Consider the following 10,940-nt stretch of genomic DNA (forward strand, 5'->3'; position numbering starts at 1 on the left):
ATTTTCTAGAATTTTTTCAATTTTTCTGATGACATTAGGAAAATATCAATCAAACTTATAGCTTCTTGGTTGAAGATATGTACCAATTACGGCGGTGCTCGCTTTGGTATCATTCTCTCTTATTGAATCTCAAGACATGAGAATTATTGTTCAGAAAAAAATACTGTTTCAAAAAAAAAAGTCTCAGAGAAAATGGACTTATTAAAGAGGGAAAAAAAAGACACAATGACTAAAATTGTAATTCAATTAGTAGGAAAAGGAAAAGTGTACGGAGAAAAAAAAGAAAAAAGAAGAGAAAAAAGAAGCAAAAGATTTTCTTGAGAAGAAAGAAATTGAAGAGCGGAAGAGTAGAAAGAAGGAGCTTCTCTTGTGTTCTTCATAAGCTGCTCCATTTCCTGCTCCACAGAGAAGCAATCGAATCCGCTCTCCGTTAGGGCAAAGAATCAGAAATCAGAATGAGTAGCATAGGGACTGGTTACGATCTTTCCGTCACCACATTCTCCCCAGATGGCCGCGTTTTCCAGATCGAGTACGCCGCTAAGGCCGTCGACAACAGCGGGTATTCTTATTCTTCTCTTTTTCTTCTCCGTTTCTTTTTTCTTCTCTCCTAATTTCTCAATACACTGCCTCAGTTACGGATTTGTGGTTTCCTTTTGTGTGTTAACTGTTTTCGAATTCGTTTGCAGGACTGTAATTGGAATCAAATGCAAGGATGGAGTCGTTATGGTAATTTTTTTTTTGCCTCTTGAGTGTGTTTCCTGTGAGAGTGCTGTAGTTTGTTGCGATGTACGAATCTGATTCTGATGGGGGTGTTTTTGATTCAGGGCGTGGAAAAGCTAATTACCTCTAAGATGATGCTTCCCGGTTCTAATAGAAGAATTCACGCAGTTCATCGTCATTCTGGCATGGTACTTCCCTTGTCTTTTCCCAATCACTGCTTTCATTTCAATTATGCTTCACTAAGGGTTTGATATTTTGAGCTTTTATTACATAGTGGTCGTCGATTAACTGATTATGGAAAGGTGCCTTGACGAGGTAGAAACTTGCGTGTGAATAATGGAGCAAAAAAGTTATTTGCTTGGATTTTTTTATGTTCAAGTCTTTGTTGTTTAACACATAGCGAGAAGTGAACTGTAAGGCTCCAATTTGATGTGTTTGTTATTCGACGGTAGGCTGTGGCAGGATTGGCAGCAGATGGAAGACAAATAGTTGCTCGAGCCAAATCTGAAGCAACCAACTACGAAAGGTTTCACTTTGAGACTCTTTATTTTTGACAGTCTCTGAGTTTTAATGCACATCTCCCACTTCATAAATAATGAAATTTGTTCATTTGTAATTAATGAAAATGCTGATGACTATTTGGTGATTGTAGTTTGAGTTAATCCAATCTTCTCTTAGGTTCAAATATGGTTCCTGAATCCTGACTTGATAAGTTTAATGTATTGAAATAGACGTTTACAGATAATAAGTCCTCTACCATCTAGATATAACAGATGAGCAGTACTAGTCTTTATGTGAGCATGAGAAAGAAGTTATGAATTAATCCCATGCTTTATGTGATGTTATTTGAGATATATTGTGTCTTTTGCATGATCCTATTGAATGCTTATCTCAGTTAGTTATGGACTCTTTATGTAGTGTTTACGGTGAACCAATCCCTGTAAAGGAACTAGCTGATCGTGTTGCTAGTTATGTGCATCTCTGTACACTTTACTGGTGGCTCAGGTTTGTCATGATTCAGTAGGACCTGTAGTAATTTAAAATTTCTTCCTCCTTTATACTTAAATAGAATTAAAATTAATCTTGCAGACCTTTCGGATGCGGGGTAATTCTCGGAGGTTATGATAGGGATGGACCACAACTGTACATGGTTGAACCATCCGGTGTTTCCTATGTGAGTTTTATATATTGACATGTTGCTGCAGACTTGCAGTATTCCATTTTAAATTTCACCGTTGTTTAGTTCCATGACTGTAAACTACTTATGTACATGGTGGTTGTTATACGAACTGACATTTTTTTTATGGTCTTTTTCTAGAGGTACTATGGTGCTGCAATCGGCAAGGGTAGGCAAGCTGCAAAAACGTAAGATAAGAGCCTTGTTATTGGCATGATGTTTCTTGTTGTGGATTGACTGGAGATCAATCCTTAGTTGCTATCTAATTTAATTTACTTTGGTTGAATTTAAAGATAATAAGTTCTCCAAAATATGGATCATGGATGCTTGACTACTTCAATCAGTGAAAACCATCCTGTAAGCAAAAGCCCTTAAGAGGGAAGCCATAACCTGCAGACAGCTGCCTAAAGATAATTTCTGTAGGAGATACATGCATAGCCTTCATTACGAATAAGGGAATCCTCATAATTTTGGGAAGACTAGGTTCATATTTGTAGTTTTAGTTTTATAAACTCCTTGCTACATTGCGAATTCACTGACCAATTTATAGGGGATTCATAGTTAAGCGATTGTGTAAGCAATAATGAACTCCCAGAATTTTAAGAAGCTGTAAGATTGAATTATCATCTCTTACCATGACTTTACGGATGGAGGAAAATAGTTCATACAAGTCTATTATTAATTACTCAACTCTCTGCAAAGAAAATCTCCCATACACTTGAATTTTATTCTACTAATTTTAATTCTAAATTTGACATTTGGATATATTAAGAAAACATATACAATTTCTGACCACCTTTGGATATTACATTACTTCGACGTATGCTAACATTCATAAAAATTTAAGTGATGTTTCTGATGTGTTAGCAATGCAATGGCAGGGAAATTGAGAAGTTGAACCTCTCTGAACTGTCTTGTCGGCAAGGGGTCATTGAAGTAGCCAAGATGTGAGTAACTTTTGAGTTGTTTTGGCTTTGCTAAAACAATTGACCTAGTAGTTGTTTTGGAACAAATGCTTGATTTAGAATGTTAACCTTATTTTGTTACTTCCGTGTGCAGTATATATGGAGTACATGATGAGGCGAAGGATAAGGACTTCGAATTGGAAATGAGTTGGATCTGTGATGAATCAAAACGCCAACATCAGAAGGTACTCTGAAGTCTTAATGTTATAGGATAAATTAAATTTCAATTTGTTTTTTTCGAAATTCAATTACATGATCTTTTGCGATACCTAAGTCTATGTCGTAGAAACAATTCCTCCCATTTTCTGTTTCAACTCCAATTATGGGTAGCTGACTGTACATAAATTTGATTTTTGAAAGCTGCATCTCAGTTCTTAACTGAGTTATTTTAAACTTAGTTTGCCTTGTGTCAGAATTCTGTGGTTCATAAGTTCGTTGATGGTACGTAGTTTGTGTGAAAAAACTAGTACTGAATACTACTTCTATTTATATCCATTCACATTACTATTTATTTATTTTATTAGTTTATTTGGTGGTTCCTACATTATTTAGATGCCAACAATGTAGATAGATAAAATTAACCTGAAGATGGAGAGCTAACTATCAATACTTTGGGCTATGTATATTGTTGAAAGGCATTCTTAAGAACTTGGAATTGGCAGGATTCCAGTTTGCTACAATAGTAGCCTAAGAAGCACGGACACGGACACGGACACGATAGGACACGGCGATACGTCAATTTCTAAAAAACTAGGACATGGACACGCTGGGGATACGTTATTTATTTATTATTTTTTTAGGATATAGGTAAATTTAACATAAAAATGCTAAATATACTTCACTAAAAAACATAAATGTCAAGTAAATTTATTGGGTTGAAGATGTACCCACTAAAAAGCATAAAAATAGTAAATGTAATCCGCCAAAAAAAATCCTAGAGAAGGATTTGAATTTGATTATTGGGTCGAAGTTGTCATCCTAATTTAGTAAAACATATTCTACTCCAGTTTAATTCATATGAAATTAGGGGAAAAAGGAAGTAAGAATAGAGCTTATTTAATTTAACTCACACAAACAGAAGGGTGAGTCACTAGGTAGCGTTTTAGGGTTTTTTTTTTTGTAGTTTAAGTTTTTGAGATTTCAGCCAAACTTCTTGGACTTCCAAAATTGGGCTAAGGAAACAATATTTTTTTTTCTGGCGTGTCCCTCCCGTGTCCAAAACGTGTCCCCACGTGTCTGAAATTAAAATAAAAAATTTATTATTCGGACACTTTAAATTGCATGTCGGACACGTGTCCGGAGCGTGTCCGGACGTATCCGTGTCCGACACGTGTCCGACACAGACACTCCTCCTTTTTTGCCGTGTCCGTGTTTTATAGATAGTAGCAGTGGGAATTTTTCTTGTCGTTCAATTTCTTTCGAGATTTAACAGTTAAGTTTGTTCTTAGTTGGATTGATATTAGTCTGGGAGATGACCCTCTCTTAGGTTGTCGTAATGCGAGAATAATATGTAAAATACTTAAAGATTTTGTAGTTTTCCGCACAACTCCTAAATTTTTAGAATGGAAAGACTTCCACCCTGGAATCCGCCGTTGGAGTATGAACCAACTCCCAAGTATATAGTAATACCAAGTATACCTAAGCTCCTGAGGGGCAGCCTGATTGGCAAGAACTTGGGGTCCATTGGTCGTACTAGCTTAAAGGTGAGCTTAATACCAAAAATCCTTGATGTCTCTAGGATCCGGGCGTTGGGGAGGGGGTGGGTGCCCCTGGTTATAGGGGAGCAAACCGACTCCCAGTTATTCTGGGAGATGCCCCTCTCTTAGCTTTTTGTAAGGCGATAATAATACGTAAAATATTGAAAGATTTTGTAGTTTTCCACACAACTCCTAAATTTTTAGAATGGAAAGACTTCCACCCTGCAATAAGCAATTGTAGTATTAACCAACTCCAAGGCTATAGTAATAGCAAGTATACCTAAGCTCCCGAGGGGCAACTTGATTGGCAGGGACTTGGTGTCTCTTGGTCATACTAGCTTAAAGGTGAGCGTAATATCAGAAATATTTGATGTCTCTAGGGTCCGGGCGTTGGGGTGGGGGCGAGTGCCCCTGGGTATAGGGGAGCAAACCGACTCCCAGTTATAAAAAAAAAGTAGCAAGTATACCTAATTCATTGTTGCCCCGAGATGCTTCCCAAATCTCGAATCCGGGCCTTGCTTCTCTGATGCTGTTGCCATTTTATTTTCTTGACATGCTCTTACCATCTTCAGGTTCCGGATGATCTTCTTGAGGAAGCAAAGGCAGCAGCTAAAGCTGCCCTGGAAGAGATGGATGCTGATTAAGGAAGTTGGATATCTATAGGTGTTATCACTGTGCTGCAAATTGCAATTGCTTTATTTAGTTTCAAGTGTCTGATTTGAGCATCCTGTATGAATTTTTCCCTAGGATTCAGGAACTGAAACTTTTAATGTGATTTTCATACTGCTTTGTTGACTGTTCTTAAATCAAATTGGGATTTTTTTTCCCTCTTCAATTTCCACCTGCTCCAATTGAATTTTCAATATGATCAGGAGTCATGATTTGCAAATGCTGCAACTGTTGCAGGGGGCGTTATTCAACTTATTTGGGGTTTGGTTTCTATGATTTGGGCTTATTTCGTTGTTCCGTTGAAGTTCCTATAGTTTGGTTAAACATCGTGAATCATTCGTAAACTGTTTTTTCGTCTACTTGAGAAATCTGCTCATTTTCATTTGTTTTCTTTGAAACTCAACTTTAGATCAAATTGAGATTAAGCTCGAGTTATATGGATCAAATTGAAACTTTTGAAACTATAGGAAATAAATTGGATATCAACTAAAACTCTAAGGACCATTTGAATTTGTTAACTTTTAGGTAACCAATTTGTTTATCTTTATCATTTACTTGAATTTAGGCTTTTAAATTTTACTTTTTATGGCTTTTAAAATACACGTTTAAAATACTATTTTGGTCTTATACTTTTGATTTTAGTTTATTTTTATTGTTATATTTTCAAATTGTCCACAGTTGATTTTTGTTTATTTTAAATACAAATTTATGGCTACATTTCAAACAATTTCTAAATTTTTTATCAAAAGTAATGAGATAAAAATGAAAATAAATGGACAAAAATGATCCCTTTTTAAAAATACATGATCCAAAACAAATGTTTCGAAAGTAGAGAGACTGAAATGAATAGAATTTGGTATAGAGACCAAAATAAAAGTTTTCATTTGAAACTGTTTTGGTACTTGTGATAAAAATGAAGTCTCGTAGAAAAAGAGCAAATATTTGGTAACAAATTTGGGATATGGAGATTTGAACTTTCGACCTAAAAAAAAGGAGTAGATACCATGGCTGAACTATACTCATATTTGGTAGCTTATATTAATTACACTATAAGTATAGAGCATAAACAGGAAGTCCAATGAAGCCTATCCATATAGAAAACTTACATGTTCCTTTTGAATGTTATATATAATCTTCATCTTCAACAACATCAATTTCCAACTCTACCCTCCTCATAAGTTCTGACTACTGAAAGGAGAAATTACCCAATGACCAAATAAATACACTTCCAACTTCAATCAACTTAATCACAAACCCCATGTGACACCCAAAAAACTAACACATTTACAAAAATGTACCCTTCACACCAACTTCAATGCTACTTAATCCTATTCACCTAAGCAATTACATAGAACATCATGCATCTACCTTACTCGCAGATCAGTGTCGACAATAGTAACCGTGTCTGCCCATATCAACCGATGCTTAAGGACGAGCAGCGGTATCTTGTTAGGTGTATCGAGATTCTAAAGCAATATCCTTTCCACGGTCCATGAACATAGTGTAACCATGTCAAGGTGTGAATCCATCCAACACACTTGAAAGAAGATATTTGAACAGGGCCTTGGACTCGAAAACAAACGATTATGCCAAGCTGATTCATGCAGAAACGAAACCCCTCCTATGTACTAACCAGTATTGAGTTCAAAAATTCGAACTTCACCGATGTTGTATGAGCCGATGAACTTACCTGCTACGTCGAGTCTTCTCCAACCAAAATTGCATACTCCCAGTTGGGAATAGATGTTGTCAGATAACAGAGTAGCACTTCTATACAACATAGCTAACAAAAGAGACCTAGCCTAGCCTGATGTATCGACTTCCTTCCCAGGATCTTCATCGTGAATGTTTCTCCTCAACCTTCTTAACCATATCTCATAGTCCATTGGATATGGTGTTCCGCATAGACTATCGACATAGTCCGAAAATGCTTTCAGTACCGTCGACATGTCACCGAGCTTCTGCTGAATTAACCTCCTTGACCAAGAGGTCTCTCTCCACAGTAGCGCTCCCTCGACAGAATCCAAATCAGGAAAGCCACCACCAGTGGCATAATAAAGCATATAAACTAGGCTCTCTGCATCTGAGGCAGAGCAGAGTTTCCCCTCCTGTAGAGCAAGAGTGGATGAGAAGTGAAGATTCAAAGCAGGACGGTCCCTGTCTTCGAGAATCGCATGTCCCCAGCCTATAAGAACAAAATAAGGCCGTCTCACACCAGATCTCACACAAATCACATTCTCTGGCCTGATGTCACCATGTCGAATTCCAGCTGAAGCAGCAGTTGAAAGTGCAGACAAGCAATCATGGCAACACCTTATTGCTTCTTCAGAATTAAATCTACCACCATTTACCATGTCAGCTACAGTTTCACCAACTGGGCTGGTCACAAGAATAGGTGTACCACACCATGGGTGATCACAGTTGCCACCCGAGCTGGGTCTACGACACTGACCGGGATGAATGATCCTGCCAGATGCACTCAACTGAGGTAGGTACTTGCTAGATAGACCTTTCTGTTTCATTACAGTCAAAACCTTAGTTTGCCTCTGCACTTGATACCACAAGTTCATATCTTCCCATGCTTCTAGCTGGGAAATTCGAGACCCAACATAAAGAAACAGACTCTTCCCAGGTTCTTCGATTGGAGAAGCAATATAAAATTGAAGCTCACTGGAAGTCAAGAGTTCATTAATCTGATAACCCTTTTGCCAGTTTGAATCCTCTAACCACAGTACGGATCCTACTTCCAACTTTACTATCTCTTCGGACTTAACTTTGATAGAATCTTCCTGAACTTCAACGATTTCAGGGGAAACACTTTGCTGCTGGAACCTAAACATACCATTCCCATTCACTCTAACATCTCCCAACTGCCTCTCAACTCTTCTCGTTTGCAAACGAGAGCTATGATCGGCAGCTAGATCCTCAATCGAGTGTTTGGGGACTCCAGCAAATTGAATAATAGAATGGAACGTTGCAAAAAGTACTTGTAATGCCCCGATATCTCCCCAGTTTGCATTTCCAAGCTCGTTCCAAATCCTATCGATAGGAGAGATTGATATTGTAGCATATCCTTTTATCCATTCAGCAGCACATTCATATACATTATTCAAATCAAACTCCAATCTACTTAAATCTCCTTCAACCTTAATAACTCCTCCATATTGAGAATCGACAAGAAGAACAAAGGCTGAGATCGAACCTTGCGAATAGTTTGATTTGCTCAAGCTTCTCGACAATAGCATTCGGACAGCATAAAAAAGGACCTCACCTAAAACAGACGGAGAAGGATAGCTATCACGATCCGTAGCAAGGTTTCCAATATCAGGACTCAGTAAAGCAAGCGTGAGAATTTGGTCCCACTTCCCATGGGGATGTCGAGGGTTCTTCAGCAGTATGCCAGTGGCTGAAAGACCTTCCAGCTTCCCAGTAGCAATTGCCTTCTCAGCCTGGTAAAATTTTAAATTATCTTTGTATAAGCAGCCAACAGTGAAAGGCATGGGCTGATCTTGACTCCAAAATGCCTCCCACAACCCCTTCACACTTGCATGAAGAAAATCCTCAATTGCAATATAAGCAGTTGCTTCCATGCCCTCAGAAGCAGAAGCATAAATAGCTCCGGGCATACGAATCAGCTGCTGAAATGAAATCCCTTCTAGTGCATAGTCAAACTTCTGTAGATCTATCAACTCAAAAGGAACATCAAAAACAGACCTTTTGGTTCTAGAACTCTCCGATACTTCTTCAAACCAATCCTCAAGTTTGGCTGTAAAGATTTCACTGTCCAAAAATTTGTTGAGAAACTCCCTCCGGTTTCGAGACTTACTTCCAGATGATACACTGGATCTTTTTGTCCCAGAACCCACTGATTCCTGGTCTGGTGATACACCTGTTAGAGGATGTTGATTGATTAGCCTCAAGCTGGTAATCAAAACATTTTATAAATTTTCCTATTAAAAAAAATACTTTTTATAAATTTCAGCGATTACAACATCGTCACCTAAGCTTTAACTAGTATAATGGTGCACCTAAAGCTCATTCACTGCCTACAGTTACACTTCTCTCTCTCACCCTAAAACATAACCTGGAATTCTCAGAATAAGTTTCAAATTTGAAATTTTTTAAAATAGAACTAGCTAGCAGAAAATTCAATTTTAACAATTAATTTGTCAAAGTTTTACTATTTGTCTAATATAGTATAGTTAATGCTGACAGAAACACGACTTCAAATACTTACCAAAAAACTAAAACTTCAGCATGAATATAAGAAAGTCGATTGTAACAAATAACCTTAAGCTTTGTTTAATTCCTTCAATTAAAAATAGATACACAAATACCTTGTGAATATACCATGTAAAGTTTCATCTTAAGTTAAAATAGTAAACGGTAAAATATCAAGAAATACAATAATCCAGCTCTTATCACATGAAATAGAATCACACAACTCCTCCTATTTTGAAAATCAGTCACACAAGAAGCCTACTTATTCATCAGATGTCTCCGAAGAGACAAGAAATATACTTATTCATACAGTTAGTTCCTTTAGTTTTCTCAATAAAAGCTAGCTTTTCGATTCAAACAAAAAACTATTCATACAGTTCCTTCCCATATACAATTGCCATTACATTCTTTAGTTAGAGATTCCAAAATATCACTTGTAATCTTAAACTGTGTTTCATGAGTTACATGTGGCTCATAATTCTATCGGCACCCACAAGCAGAGATAAGAGTGCCCGTAGTAGGAACATAAATCCCCGTGATTAACTCGATGCGAAAAAAGTATACTCAGACAGCAAAAAGCACTCGGCATTCCCCTAAGACACACTGGCTTCAGCATATTGTCACTCCACTTAAGTAATCAGTAAGCAAATTGCAATGCGGAAGAAAAGTTGGGAGCAATCCGGTTTGCAAGGGCTTGGGTCTCTTGGTCTAGAGGTCTCAAGTACGAATCTTCTAAGCTTAATATCAAAAATCCTTGATGTCTCTCGAGTTCATGCCTTCAGACGGGACGGGGAGCGGGGATACAGGAGAGCAAAGCTCCGGTTGTAAAAAGATTGGAAAGGAAAGTTTTCGTATAAGAAGGGACCAACAGATGAAATTCGCAGCAGTCAATTAATTTCACCTCCAATTATTCCAACTAGAATCAGTAACATCACACCAACAATCACCAAACATGACATAATTATGAATCACAATTCAACAAGACTTCATAATTGAAATTGTGAACAGAAACAAGCCAACCCAAAAACCCTAAAGCATCTATCACAGAGAAACACCCGCAATTTTTATCTCAATTCTCTTCCAAAATTCAAAAATACCAAGTTCGTCAACGAGAACTTTTCTAAAGAAGTAACAAAAACAGAGAGAGAACTACGAAAACCCAGTACTCCTCACTCGCCGCCACGACCGCCGGAGAAAATTCCGGCAGCGACCGATAAAATAGAGAGACAATTTCGGAGTTAGGGAGAGAAATCTGACCTTCCATTGAAGATATATGAAGTTGGGAGTCCAAGACCATTGACCAGGAACCCCCACAAATTCAAATCAAAAATCTAAAATCTAAAACGCCGATTGATTCAGTCTTGTCTCCGAGTGCGATCCCGGCGAATTCTCTCTGCTATTTCTTCCCTCACTTCTCGGCCACCATCCAACGACGACGCGAATTTCCACTTCCAAACTCTCTCTCTCTCTCTTCTCCAAAAGTGTAAAAGT

The 10,940-nt window shown here is 37.7% G+C and overlaps 2 protein-coding genes across 2 annotated transcripts; one reads left to right on the forward strand and one right to left on the reverse strand.

Moving 5' to 3' along the window:
- Positions 1 to 252: 252 nt before the first annotated feature.
- On the forward strand, positions 253 to 5,398 carry PAG1 (20S proteasome alpha subunit G1). The gene is made up of 10 exons (XM_022298831.2): positions 253 to 559; positions 687 to 726; positions 825 to 908; positions 1,173 to 1,246; positions 1,639 to 1,725; positions 1,810 to 1,894; positions 2,039 to 2,085; positions 2,779 to 2,844; positions 2,957 to 3,047; positions 5,132 to 5,398. The coding sequence occupies exons 1-10, from the start codon at positions 456 to 458 to the stop codon at positions 5,201 to 5,203; spliced, it is 750 nt and encodes a 249-aa protein (XP_022154523.1). The 5' UTR covers positions 253 to 455; the 3' UTR covers positions 5,204 to 5,398.
- Positions 5,399 to 6,320: 922 nt separating this feature from the next.
- Positions 6,321 to 10,940, reverse strand: LOC111021787 (Protein kinase superfamily protein). The gene is made up of 2 exons (XM_022298844.2): positions 10,707 to 10,940; positions 6,321 to 9,117 (listed from the first exon to the last, which is right to left on the reverse strand). The coding sequence occupies exons 1-2, from the start codon at positions 10,744 to 10,746 to the stop codon at positions 7,031 to 7,033; spliced, it is 2,127 nt and encodes a 708-aa protein (XP_022154536.1). The 5' UTR covers positions 10,747 to 10,940; the 3' UTR covers positions 6,321 to 7,030.

Source organism: Momordica charantia (genome assembly GCF_013281855.1).
Source record: "Momordica charantia cultivar OHB3-1 chromosome 1 unlocalized genomic scaffold, Mcharantia_2.0 BLBB01000001.1, whole genome shotgun sequence".
In the NCBI taxonomy this organism is placed as follows: Eukaryota; Viridiplantae; Streptophyta; class Magnoliopsida; order Cucurbitales; family Cucurbitaceae; genus Momordica; species Momordica charantia.